Raw genomic sequence first — 14,372 nt, 5'->3', positions numbered from 1 at the left:
AGGAGAAGCCATATGCCTTTCAAAGGCTCTGGGATCTGTGGCTTAATATTCAAGCTGGAATTCAAGAGTCCTAAGCCTGGCTTCATTTTCAGCTCCACAACATAGACACTCCCTGACTGGGAACAAAGTACCTGGCCTCTCCAGGCCTTAGTTATCTCGTCATGAGTGAGAAGAATAAGTCACTCATGAATAAGTCGCATTTATTATTAATAACAAATGAAATATTACAGATAGTAAAATATTTCTTTAAGCCAGGTGCTATGCTAAATAGCCAACAGGTGCTAGCCTTTGTTATGTGAAAGCCCTCATAATGAAGTGGCAAGATTAGTACAAATGAAAGAAACAAGGCTTTAAAAGCATTGCCTTGTGAGACGGGAAACGGATGGAAGTGCCAGAGAGGTGGCTGGATGAGCATCAGGCATGCAGGGTACTAAGGCCTCCTGAAGCAGGTGCTTCTCAGCCATAGCAAGAAGGGCGGAAGGATTCAACTCGTAGAAGGACATAAAGATACTAGGAGGCATAGACTCCTAAGCAACAGAGTCATTTAGCTGCTGGCTTTTCCCACTACAACGTAGAGACAAGTTGCCTGAGTGAAAATAGCTGTAGTAAAATGATTGAATTTGGCAGTAGACACAGCAGATAACCAGAGGAGAGTAGTTAGAAATGATTGCAAGGTTGTTGGGAGTGAAATCAGGTGGTCAGGGGTTCTGGAAGAGAGAAATCATGAGGTAGGTTTTCTTCTTTGAAGGTGGGGAAAGATCAAGTGCAGACTGAGCTGTGGCCAACCGTTTGCAGACCAGGAATCCACACTAGCTCTAATGAGAGAGCTCTTGGTGTGCGGGAACTGCCAGTTTGCCGACGTGAAAGAGCCCCAGGCTGGGTAATGGTGAGCCCTGAAGTCGCACCCCAGCTCTGCCACTGAGTGAGCACGGGTAAGTCTTCCACCTTCTCCGGGTGGCCTTGATGGCCCTCCCTCCTCTGAGACTAAAGAAAAAGGGAGGGCAGAAAGCCAAGAGCAGCCTCCTTCCTGTCTCAGAATAGGAAAAGGTCTCAGGAACCTGCTCTGGAACAGCAGCTTGCCACTGTGGCTTGTAAACTCCCTCAGTCACTGGGGAAGCCAGCTCACATCCATGGCCATTAAGGTTAAGCAGTTAATGTGCTTTGAGGGCCTGACTGCTGGTGCCCTGGGATGCTGCAGACCTGTGGAATCAGGGCCATTGCACTGTTCTCATTCACAAGCTTCTACAAGTTAGCCTCACCTGAGCACGAGAGTTGGCTGTAGAACTGTCTTAGTTCTACAGGTTTCTGTGCACTCGATGCAGCACTCGAGAATTACTCTCTACTGTCCTGTCATTATGCCCTTTTCACCTCCTAAGACCCAAGTTGGTTGAAGCCTAGGATCTACTGAGTGCTTTGAAAGCTGTTTGATTCCTGTTCACTGAATACCATTTCTTTCAGGGTAGATTTAAGGGCTCTGCCCTCAAAATACAATGCTACTGACTCTAGATTGAGGGTTCAAGCCACCCTGTGGGTTTACTTCAACAGATGAAAATTTTTCCTTGGCTACAGCAACATCCCTAATCCTGACCAGCCATGGAGAGGTTCGGTTCTTACAAGGAAAATGAGTGAATGTGGGAATGGCTCACCACATTGGGAAAGCAAAACTCACATCCTGCTGGTGCTTGGCTGAGGACTCTCATGTCCACATACAGAGAAAAGCATGTGGCACAGTTTTAGGACAAAGGTGAGCAGAGATCCACTGTGGAAAGGGGCACATTTTCCTATTGAGAGGCCATCCGAGGCATGCTCCTCGGTGAGCAGCGTTGGTGGGTGTCCGCAGTTACGCATGGAGGCTTGCTTTTCCTGCTCCTTGTATCCACTTCCCAGCAGCACCCTCTAGTCACACCTGCTCAGTCAGCCAGTTGAGTAGCTCAGCTCCAGTCCAGCCATGCTCATCATTTCTCCCCAGGGCCTGTTCTCAGTCTCCTTGCTGAGTGAGAGGGTCTGGAAGACAGACAGCCCTAAAGCACTGTGAAGAGGATGAGATAAGTGATGTCCTCTTCAGTAGGACATAAAGGAAGAGGGGGCCTGATGGTGTTCAGGACCTTTGGACTTACAAGTACTGGGTCAGAGAAAGCCTGTATGGCAGCACTGTGAGCTTAGGTGGGAACTCTTGCAAGAAATGTGATGAGCATTTCTAAATGGACATCTTAAGGGACCTTGGATTGAAGACATGTCATTCCAGTTGTGCTTTTTCAGTTTGACCTGAGGAGTACATCAGCTGTGGATGAAGAAGACTAAAGCATACAGAGGGGTGCGAATGGACCAAAGATCTGAGCAGCTATGGGTGGTAACATGACTTTGCTTTATGCTGTCCAGAGACCCTGCTGGATTTGTTTCAGAGTCATAAAGCTCACTTTCTTACAGGAGAAAGTGATAGCAATTCTCCTTCTCCTCATTCTATGACAGGATATGCCAGGATCAGAGGAAACCCTTTGGGAAGACACGATATAAGAAACATTAAGAAAAGATTTCTTGGTTTTGTTTAATTGAAGTGTTGTCTATGTGGCAGTACTTACACATAGCATAAGGGAAAGAATGACTGCTGCCACCCTTGAGTAAGGCGAGGTGTGGTCTCTGCTAGATAGGGCCTCACTGAAGTCCTTCTCCCCGTTCCCTCACACTCACGCTTCCCATGCTGGAGTCTCCTGACAGTGCTCTGAAGGCAGCAGCAGTGGGTTTATAGGTAGAATAGAGCTGGAAAAATCTATCTGTCCAAGTTGTGTTTTGTGAGGCTTACAGATCCCAACAGGTGCTGTGTCATGTGGTAAAGTCACAAGCGTGCCTCTGATCCTTCCCTACCTGGACAGAAAATTCTAAAGAGCTTTGCTGATTTGTTTTGTTTTGGTTTTGAGAATAGGTTAGTTTCATGTTATTTGCTGTAAAATTCAAAGGGAATAGTGTTCAAGTTAATATTTAAATTTAAAAACATTTATTAGCCATGGAAAGGTAGTATACGTCTTTAATCCTAGCACTCTGGAGGCAGAGGCAAACCAGCCTTGAGTTCAAGGCCAGCCTGGTTTACAGAATGGGAGCCAGAAGTACACAGAGAAATCAGGGGCTGAGTGTGGGGATGAGATAAAGATGATTTATTAAGAGGGATGCAGGTTGGTTTCTGAAGAATCACTGATGCCCATCAGAAAGATTTGCTTTGTGAAGATGTGAAAATTGATCTGAAGGACTACTAAGATATTTAAAACTAATTTGGGATCCATAGTTTTAAAAGATATCTTAGACGGTAAAAAGTTAAATTTATCCCTGACCTCAGGTGCTATTCTTGATCTAGACCTGCAGATTTTAATGTTTCTCATACTCATATGTTGGGACAAACCTTAGTTGTATGTAGTAGATGCTCTCAGTTGACAATTAAGCACAAAGAAAATAAGTATGCTGTTGAGTTTATTCCTAACAGAACTGGGCCTACAGCCAGACCAGAGGTGAGGGCCTGCTGACCATCTTAATAGATGTGAGGCAGAGTTCTCTGCACACCAGCCCTTCTGAGTTTTTAGTTTTAGTTTTTCACTTTTGTGCCTCAGTTTCTCGTTTGTGAAATAGGGTTACTGGTACCTGCCTCTTAAATGCTATGGATATTAAGTAAAGGCACATTGTTGAGACTAGAGAAGGTTTAATGACTAGTACTAGGTAGGTGACACTTTACCACTGTTCCCCAGGCTGCTGTTTCCTCAGAGCCCACTCACTGACCTGCTTGGAGAATGCAAAGCTGAGTGGAGATCGGTTTGGTAGAAATACCTGATCCAGTGTGTTCATCCTCAGAAGAGGGGTTCCCCACCATTCTGCCTTTCCTCTCTAGTTTCAGCTCCATCCAGCATGCCAGTTTCAGAAGTGACAGGCTTGATTTAGTCTTTAATCTGAACTTTGCTGTTAAAATATTCTTGATGGATTTTTAAAGCATTTCACAGAGAAGCCACCAAAGTTTTCCTGTTAAATACATTGGACCTTAAGTCAACTGTTTGGTTTAGTCAAATAATAGCTAAGTGATCCACTGGGCAGTTTTTAGGAGTAGATATTAGGAAAAATTATTTTCCTCTGGCATCACAAATTGTCCTACATCTTGCTTCAGCCTCATCTGGTAGAGTCAAGTCTGTCTGAGCACTGATAATGTTTAAATGACTATTCCTCCCTTGATAGGCTATCACAGGTTTCCCTGAAAGGTCTCATAGCTCTGTATGTAGGCCATAGAATAGAGTGATCTCTGCTGAGTGCTGCATCCATCCATGCCTCAGTTGCCCTGCAGAGTTTAGGGTCTTGGATTTTGTGATTCTGTGATTTGTATTTATAAACCTTAACTGTTTGGGGGAAAATTATTTTATTGTATTGTAATTTATTTGTCTAGTCTAGGAATCAGTGCTGTTGTGACCTTATACTAAGTTATTTCTGATCATTGGTACTGAACAAGTGGGTACCGCATAGAGAGAGAAAGCCACCTCATCAGGCTCATGGCAAGTGTTCTTGCCCATCCTTATACTTGCTGTCTGCTTCTCACCTGCTGCCAAGGGCAGCGATGCTGTGAGCAGAGGAATTTTATGATCTATCTAAATAGATCTAAACAAAGCCAAAGTAAAGTAGTGTTGGACTTGTTGTTTTGTTTTGTTTTTAATCTTCTTGATAAGCTTCACCTTGCCAGATGTGATGGGGCATGCTTTTAATCCCAGCACTGGAAGCAGAGGCAGGTGGGGTCTCTATTATGAGTTCAAGGCCAGACAGGGTTATAGTAAGAAAAGGAAGGGAAAGGAAAGGAAAAGAGGAAAAGGAAAAAAGGAAAGGAAAGAAAAGAAATGAAAAGAAAGACAGACCGACCTCTGTTAAATGGTCAGTTCCCTGATGACTCATTTTACCTAGGAAGGGAAAAGGCAGCCACAGCGTCATATGCAATTAAGTGACTGAGGCGGTTTTTCAGCTTGTGAAAGTCTGTTTAAAAGACCCCCCAGAGCTACATGGGCAGTGTTCTGAAAACTCGTCCTGTTAAGTAACTAGGTGTGTCTGCTTTAGTTTGTTGGGGGTTTGGTTTTGTTTTATTTATTTTTGATTTTTTAATGGAGAGTCAGTGCCTCTTAAAGTTTGAATGCCACTCAGATATTTCAGCATAAAAAATAGCTCTAAAACAGAGGGTGGACCAGGACCACCAAGATAGCCCAGTGGGTAAAGGCATCTTCTGCTAAGGCTGGCCACCTGAGTCCAATCCTTGGGTCAGACACACTTGATGAAAGAAAGGAACCAACCCTACAGTTGCCCATGCCGCACACACACAGAAAATGTGATTGACTCTCCGGAGGCTGGAGAGGTGGCTCACAGGTTAAGAGCTATTCTTCCAAAGACCCTGAGTTCAATTCCCAGCAACCAGATGGTGGATCATAACCATCTTTAAAGAGATCTGGTGCCCTTTTCTGGCATACATGCAGAACACTGTATAATTTAATTCTCCAAAGCTTGACCTGCACGTTGTCACCTTGAGAAGATTTGTTTGGAAACAAACAAGTAGGTAGACACAGTGGTACATGCTGAGTAAGTCAAGAGAATGGGAAATTGAAGGCCAACCAGAGCTACACTGTGAACCCCTGCCTAACCACCCAACCCCACCCCCCAAATTTTCCTGAGATGATGATGATGATGTTGTTGCTGTTGTTCCTCCTGGCAAGTCTTGGGGCCTGTGTCCAATGTCAGCATGTTTGAGCACAGAGGATCATCGTTTGCACAAGCTTGTCAGAGTCTAAAGAATTGGCTTGTAACTCTTGTGATTGGGCAGGATCCAAAGGATGATTTTGGTTTTAATATAGACAGTGCTCACAAAGCAGACCTTTCATAGACCAAACTAAAATTTATTCAAGAGACTTTAACCTTGCTTGTAAGTATTTTACAGATTCTGTACTTAGCTTAACTAGTCTGTAGCAGGCATTAAAAGGATTTAGGGGGTGGGGAGGGCTTCCCCCACATGTATTAAACCACCCTATCTGCTTGAAAGTACCTGGTAATATGATATAAATAAGCTGGTACAGTTGTATGTAGATCATGTCAGCCTTTCCAGACATCATGGAAACAAACTTGGAATCACACAAGGAAGTAAATAGCTAGTAATTAGAAGAGTTAGTTAGTAGAATTAGTAATTAGAAGAGTTAGTAAATAGAAGAGTTAGTTCAGTTGTGACTAGTTTGTTTAGGTAGGAAAACAGGAACCTTGAAAAAACTTGACAAGAGAGACTTCCGACACTGTGACTTTTACCTCCTTTCCTTTGACCATGACTCAGCAGTCAGTGCAACAGTGCATCAGGGGCCAGCTGCACCTAGGACAGACACCACTTGTAAAAGTGCAAGAGGGTGAGTGCTCGAGTGGTGTTAGAAACAGCACATACTGATTCCTTAAACCAAGTAGCCCTGGGAGGTATTTGCTGCTGCTTCCTATAGGCTTAGCACAGCCTTCTGACTCCTGCAGTTAGTTGCCTGTTGGCACAAAGACGAGGTGGTTTTGGCTACAGAAAAGAGAAAGTTGGCCCTTAGTTTGCAACCCCCGGCCTGTGCTAAGCATGAACCGCGTTGATTTCTGACACGTTAGTGAAGCTGGATGCCCCGATGCCAACCAGGTTTTGTTTGCTCTCTCACAGGTATGGCTTTGTGGAGTTTGATGATCTGCGTGATGCAGACGATGCTGTTTATGAACTGAACGGCAAAGACCTGTGTGGAGAGCGAGTCATTGTTGAGCACGCTCGAGGCCCGCGGCGGGATGGCAGCTACGGCTCGGGACGCAGTAAGCATGTGAAGGATAGATGTACCAATAACATACCTGGGTTTTAAATGCTAATTTTTAATGTATTTCAGTATTTTATTTAAAGGTAGCTTTTTAAGCTGTTTCTATAAGAATATATCTTTTAAAATACAGAATTGTAAATATTTGATGTCATGAATTTGTTTTAATACTTTAAAACATTTTCTTCTGTAATACAACTTGACATATATTTAACAAAGACCTCAATTTTAATTAAGAGAATCCTTTGAGTTAAGATGACCACCTATTGTACTTGCTGACCTTGGTCACCTTTCCATTTGGCTGACCAAAAAATAGGAAGCCATTCAGTGACTACAATCATACCCCATAGACCTGGGTGCTGAGGATCCCTCAGACACAGATGAGATGAACTGAAAGAGGTGCCTGCATCTTTTTCTTTCCATAAAAATTATTCACAAAAACTTTAATGACTGGGGGTAATAATAGTAACTGATTTAATAATTTGCTTTTTCTAAATTATATTTCTTATTTTATACATGCTAATTTAAAATATAAATATTAACTAGTGAATGTGTATGCCTAAAAGCTTACTGAAATTTTGTGTTTAAACTTGAATTAAAGGTGAGGCTTTAGTTAAAATACACATGTTATTGTTTAGAAAGGGGGATTGAGTTACATAGTTTAAGAGTGTGCTGTGTCATCTCCTCTTACACTCTATGATGTTGTCTGTTTGAACCTTCTAAAGGTGGATATGGTTATCGAAGAAGTGGCCGAGATAAATACGGTCCTCCTACTCGCACAGAATACAGACTTATTGTGGAGAATTTGTCAAGTCGATGTAGCTGGCAAGACCTAAAGGTTTGGACCTAGTTAACTTTCTAAGGTTGGGCATGGGTAAGAGGAGGAAGGAAGTCTATTTATTCAGGCCTGAGAGTGTAAAAGCCATTACTAAAACCTCACTCACACTTTCCTTATGTGGATGCCAACTGCTCCAAGGAATCATTTGTATTCCATGGAATTTTCCCCTGCAGACAGTGTTCTAGAGAGATAACAGGGTGGAACTGCATAGAAAAGGCTAAAAACCTATGTTTCTGTAAACCCGAGCTGGAACATAACTGACTTCAGCTTCCAGTGTGGGTCCACACCGTGAGACTCTCCAGCATGTGGTGTCCTTAGTTATGATTGTGTGCATAGATAATTGGTTGAGATGAAAATAGACCAGCTTTCGCTAAATAGTGAATTCCAAAGGAAGTGGGTGGGGGTTGACCCATCTTTTAAGAACTATTTATTATGGGCTGGCCAAGGCTGCACACACCTTAATCCCAGCACTTGGGGGTTAGAGGCAAGCAGAGCTCCGTAAAATTGGAGGCCAACCTGACCTACACAGTGAGTTCCAGGCCAGTCCGTACTACATAGTGAGACTCACTCAAAGAAATAAAATATTTTAAAAAGGAAGAGAAAGGGAGGAAAGAAGATTTTATTCAAAAATTGCAAGATCTAGCTAGGAGTTTTGGGAGGGGTAGGGGTGGGGTTCAATTCCCAGCATCCACATGGCAGCTCATAGCTGTCTGTAACTCTAGGATTGAATCTGACATTTGCACACAAGCAAAACACCAATGTGATGATAATAATAATAATAATAATAGACTTGAGTTGGGCTGGGCTGTAACTTGGAGCTGAACACTTAAACCTGGCCAGCGTGCATAAGGCCCTGCCTGAACTGAAGCTCAGCACCACAAGAATAAAAAAGTTAAGTTGTGCTGCTGCTGTGGCCATCCAAGGAGCTGGAGTTCACATCTTGAGTTTCTAATCTTGGTAGGGAAGAAAATTTGCTGAGAGTGTCTTAACTCGATGATCTCAGAATAAATGAAAGGCAAACTGTTTGTTTTAAACCAAAATGAAGGCATTGAGAGAAGGGTAGTCAGGCATACTTCACATTTGTGTTAGGGTTTGTTTGGGGTTTTCTTGGTTTTGTTTAGTTTGGGGGTTTTTGTTGTTGGGGGTTTTTGGGGGGTTGGTTTTTCAGAGACAGGGTTTCTCTGTGTATCCTTGGATCAGATTGGCATCTAAATCAGAGATCTGCCTGCCTCTGCCCCTGAGTGCTGGGATTAAAGGCACCGCCTTGCCATTCATTTTATCGTAAAGGATCTTTTTCAAGTTTGCTAAAGACAAACCTTTAATTTAACAAAGATGAGATGCAGAGAAGCATAAGGAGTGATTGTGCACACTGCCTTCAATCCCAGTGCTCCAGGCAGAGGCTGAGACAGGCAGATTTCCATGAGTTGAAAATAGTCTGACATAAAAGGCTAGCCCTTGGGGGTGGAAAGATAGCTTAGCAGTTAAGGACCTATAACTGCGAGTAGTTAAAAACACTTGCCACTCTTTTTTTTTTTTTTTAAGATTTATTTATTTATTATATGTAAGTACACTGTAGCTGTCTTCAGACACTCCAGAAGAGGGCGCCAGATCTCGTTACGGATGGTTGTGAGCCACCATGTGGTTGCTGGGATTTGAACTCTGGACCTTTGGAAGAGCAGTCGGGTGCTCTTACCCACTGAGCCATCTCACCAGCCCCAGCCACTCTTAAAGAAATCACAAATTCAGTTCCCAGCACTCCACTGTGGAGGCTTATAGCCACCTGTAACTTCCACTCTAGGAAATGTGATGGCCTCTTCTGGCTTCCATGGGCACCTGTAACCACATATACATTGCCACCCACAGATATACACATATGCACATAATTTAAAGATAAAACACTAGAGGCTGGAAAGATGGCTCGGCAGTTAACACTGGGTGCTCTGCTGCTCTGAGGACAGGTACAGTTCCCAGCACTCACATGGCTCCTCACAGTCATCTATAACTACAGTGTCATGGTCCCCAGGGCCTCTTTTCTGACCTCTGCTGGCAGCACAAGCATATGGTACCCAGACACTCATACCCATAAAAGAAAAAGTTAAGAAAAAGAAGACTAACTCTTCCTGGCATGGAATATTTGAAGGTGTTGAGGTTTTCTGTGGTCCACATAGTAAAGTCATGAGTTGGGCAGTTTCTCAGGAAAACGAAAATAATAGATATCAAAGAAGACTGAGTCTCTGTCTCTTACCATTGTATGACCTTAGCAAGTCCTTACCTCTGTCTTGGTTCCTCAACTACAAAATGCTGTTTTATTGTCATTTTATTTAACATAAACTTCTTTTTGTATTAGAAGTTGAACCTTGCATATGCTGAACAAGTGCTATACCAGTGAACTATATATACCCAGCCTTCTTTCCCTTTTTTGCAAGGAAAGGGTGTTGAGGCAGGTCTCACTGTATAAACCAAGGCTATCCTTGAACTCCATAGAGATCCCTTGCTTCTGCCTCCTGAGTGCTGGGATTAAAGGCCTATGTTACCATGCCCAAATGTTCTTTGCTTTTTCTTGAAGTTAGCTCTAATTTGCCTGGGCTGGCCTTGAACTCACTCTTTATGCAGACCCTGGATTTAACCCCTTTGAGTCTTCCATCACTGGGCTCAGTTTTAGAATTACTAACATATTTTTATTTTAAAAGTCAAGGAACTCCTAGGTGTAGAAAATATTAGCTATAACCAGATGGTGGCACATTCCTTTAATCCTAGTACTTGAGGTAGAAGCAGGCAGATCTGAGTTAGATGCCAGCCTGATGTATAGAGTGAGTTTCAGGACAGCCAGAACTACACCAAGAAACCCTGTTGAAAAAAAGAAAATATTAGCCATTGATAAGGAAATGTAAAGCTAAAGAAATGAAAGGGATCTTCCTCTTTAAATCTGTTCTTTGGAGCTGCAGCCGTCGCTTTCAGTTAAAGCGTAATGGCAGCTCCTCCAGAGGGCCTGAGTCTAACTCCCACCCCACATGGCAGCTCACAGCAGCGTGACTCTAGTCCAGGGGAGCCAGTGCCCAAACATACATGCAGGCCAAACACCATCTCCATAAAGTAATAGATTTATATCACATTGTATAAATTGGGTTGGAAATGTTTAGCATACTGTTGGCATGGAGAATTGGAAGTTTTATTTATATAGAGGAACAAGATTAAGAATTTGGTTCCAGGGCTGGTAAGATGGCTCAGTGGTTAAGAGCACCCGACTGCTCTTCCGAAGGTCCAGAGTTCAAATCCCAGCAACCACATGGTGGCTCACAACCATCCGTAACGAGATCTGGCGCCCTCTTCTGGAGTGTCTGAAGACAGCTACAGTGAACTTACATAAAATAAATAAATAAATCTTTTAAAAAAAATAAATAAAAGAATTTGGGGGCTGGTGAGATGGCTCAGTGGGTAAGAGCACCCGACTGCTCTTCCAAAGGTCCGAGGTTCAAATCCCAGCAACCACATGGTGGCTCACAACCATCCGTAACGAGATCTGGCGCCCTCTTCTGGAGTGTCTGAAGACAGCTGCAGTGTACTTATATATAATATAAATAAATAAATAAATAAATAAATAAAAAAGAATTTGGTTCCAGAGGGCTGGAGAGATGGCTCAGTGGTTAAGAGCACTAGCTGGCCGGACGTGGTGGCGCACGCCTTTAATCCCAGCACTCGGGAGGCAGAGGCAGGCGGATTTCTGAGTTCAAGGCCAGCCTGGTCTACAAAGTGAGCTCCAGGACAGCCAGAGCTATAAAGAGAAACCCTGTCTCGAAAAACCAAAAAAAAAAAAAAAAAAAAAAAGAGCACTAGCTGCCCTTCCAGAGAACCTAGGATTACAAGGTGGCTCACAATTGTCTGTAACTCCAGTCCCAGGGTATCTGATGCCCTGTTCTGGCTTCCAGGGGCTCTGTGTGCATGTGGTGCATATACATAACACTGTACATACATAACACTGTACATACAAAATAAGAAAACATTTATAAGTAAAACAGTAGAGACAGGCAGATGATCTCTGTGAATTCAAGGCCAATCAGAGCTATACAGAGAAACCCTATCACAGGGGAACGGGGGGGGGGGGGTGATTCCAAAGATAGTTAGTTGTTTGTTTTTGTAAGACAGGGTTTCCCTGTGTAGCCCTGGCTGTCTTGGAACTAACCCTGTAGACCAGGCTGTCCTCTAAATCATAGATCTGCCTGTTTCTGACTTCTGAATGTTGGGATCAAAGGTGTGTGCTCCCATGCCCAGCTAAGAGGCAACTCTTGGTTTTCTGAGACAGGGTTTCTCTGTGTAGCCCTGGCTGTCCTGGATCTCGCTCTGTAGACCAGGCTGGCCTCGAACTCAGAAATCCGCCTGCCTCTGCCTCCCGAGTGCTGGGATTAAAGGTCTGCACCACCACTGCCCAGCAAGAAGCAACTCTTGAAGGATTTACTCACAGCCATAATCTGTGGAGCACGTCTTTCTGGGTTTCTGCTAACTCTCCCCAATAATTCCATACTGGATTTTTCCTGCCTCTGAGCCCCAGAGTCAGTGCTCACTGACTTTGAGCAATTAACAACTTTGTTGTGATTTTCTGTCACATGTGTAAGATGGGTCCGGTTATTCTGCCTTTGTGGTTATAATGAGGAGTGAGTTCCTACAGCACTGTGGAGCACTCGCTGACATTGTGAAGCTGCTGTTCAGAGCTTTGTAAGTGTGGCCAGCTCAAATAAAGTAGTGGCACTGAGGGCTGAAGAAGCAGGCGACTCAGTATTTAAGAGTACTTCCTGTTGTTCAGAGGAGCTAGATTTGCACATGGCAATTCAAAACTCTTTATTCCCAACACTCAGGAGGCAGAGGCAGGTGGTTCTCTGAGTTTGAACAAAACCTCTAACTCAGTAGGCGTGCATGGGGCGCACAGACATACATGCAAGGCAACCTGCATACACATAAGATAAAAATGTACAGACAGTCACACTAACCTAGCTCCCGCCAGCCATCTTTACCCTCATTTTGTCACGACAGTCTCATGTCCAACTATGACTGCTCCTGTATTCACTTATCCAGAACCCAGACTTCTGCAAATAACTCAAATGCATTTTTGTACAGAGGTATTCTTGAGTGGCTTGTGGCTAATGGTCACAATCTTAAGTATAGCCTGCACTCTTGACAATTGGGAAACCCTCAGAAGTAGGCGGATGGTGACTAGAAGATTGTGTATATTGTGTATATTGAGACACACCGTCAGACATGCTTGTGATGTAGCAAATAAGAGGCATGACACAAAATGACATACCCAGTGTTTACAAATGCAGGACAGAACTCAACAAAATAAACCTAGACCACAAATGTCTATTCAGTGTGTGTTACTGCCACTGCGACATTAGGTCGACATCTTTATCCAGATCCATCCCTCACCTTAGCTGCACTTCCCACATCTGCTGTGCTCTGCACTTTGACTCAGCCAAACTAACTAGATGAGCACACAGCCTACAGCCATGGGGGGAAGGACATGGTGGGTTTGCCACTTGTGTCACAGCTTTGCTTGCCTGCTGCGTTTTAACCTATGTTTTGTTCTTTAGGATTACATGCGTCAGGCAGGAGAAGTGACGTATGCAGATGCTCACAAGGGACGCAAAAACGAAGGAGTGATTGAATTTGTGTCTTACTCTGATATGAAAAGAGCTTTGGAAAAGCTGGACGGAACTGAAGTCAACGGCAGAAAAATCAGATTAGTTGAAGACAAGCCAGGTTCTAGGCGGCGCCGGTCTTACTCCAGAAGCCGGAGTCACTCAAGGTACTGTTGACATAGCGTGAGTTGGGCACTCACAGTACCGCACTGATCAGCATGGACGGCCCACTGGTGTTCTCTTGTTGGCTTTTATAGCATGAGTTCATGTGCTTCAGTGGCTCAGAACTTTGAACTGAACAGTTTGTGAAACTCATGGACCTCTTAAGTCACATATACAAACAGAACCATAGTCCTTTTCTGAGACAGGATTCAGTGACCTCTCACCTTTCTCTGGGGAGCTGAGTTATAAACTAAGCTAGAATTCTGCACATAAGGCCAGGGCACCTATTCTTATAAGCAACTGGAGTAGAAGCTGGCAGTGGTGGCGCATGCCTTTAATCCCTGATGGTGTACTTGGGAGGCAGAGGCAGGTGATAACCAGTGCTGCACAGAGAAACCCTGTCTTTAAAAAAAGAAAAACAAAACCACAGGAAAAAAAGAATAGCCAAAAACAGAGTAGAGAGCACCAGATTTGGCAGGCATTTGTGAACAAGACAGATCTGATCCCCGCCCTCACTGGAGAAAACAAGCAGAGAGTAAGTGTGATGACCATTGTGACCCAGCACAGCTGATCTGGGGGGTCAGTAAGGATCTTGATGGAGACAGAACTCATAAAGCTGGAGGAGCTGGGTAGACAAGGCTGTCTTTCCAGCAGAGAGGTGTTTGATAAAGGCCTGCAGTGGGGGAGTTTCCCAGAGTAGAGAAGGTGTGACTACATGCAGCATTTACGTTTTCCTACAGCTGGGTTACCAGATCGCATGATGTGCTGCCTGGCATTTCCTATGGCCTCCAGGCTAGGGCTTGAGGTATTAGGGCATTTCAGCAAGGCTGTGGCATTCGTAGTGCTCTGTACCTAACTCCTGTCACATATGTTGTGTGAGTTAACTGTGCTGAGCAATATCCAGAAACAAAGCAATCTCTCCGT

At 43.9% G+C, this 14,372-nt stretch overlaps 1 protein-coding gene across 4 annotated transcripts in view; it reads left to right on the top strand.

The window, feature by feature from the left end:
* Srsf4 (serine and arginine rich splicing factor 4) overlaps positions 1-14,372 on the top strand; it is a 28,210-nt gene that overhangs the window by 11,072 nt on the left and 2,766 nt on the right. Inside the window, exons 3-7 of one of the 4 annotated variants that reach the window (XM_029475916.2) lie at positions 796-932; positions 1,570-1,744; positions 6,677-6,819; positions 7,544-7,656; positions 13,239-13,453. In XM_029475916.2, the coding sequence (XP_029331776.1) occupies positions 1,638-1,744; positions 6,677-6,819; positions 7,544-7,656; positions 13,239-13,453 (578 nt within the window). In that variant the 5' untranslated portion in view covers positions 796-932; positions 1,570-1,637. Of the gene's footprint in view, positions 1-748; positions 933-1,551; positions 1,745-6,676; positions 6,820-7,543; positions 7,657-13,238; positions 13,454-14,372 lie in introns of those variants that run through there. The other 3 variants (XM_021160694.3, XM_085838908.1, XM_021160695.3) reach the window with 3 other exon arrangements.

Source organism: Mus caroli, unplaced genomic scaffold (genome assembly GCF_978045245.1).
Source record: "Mus caroli unplaced genomic scaffold, Mus_caroli_1 scaffold_6, whole genome shotgun sequence".
NCBI classification, from domain to species: Eukaryota; Metazoa; Chordata; class Mammalia; order Rodentia; family Muridae; genus Mus; species Mus caroli.
This window is presented reverse-complemented; position numbering and strand designations above follow the sequence as displayed.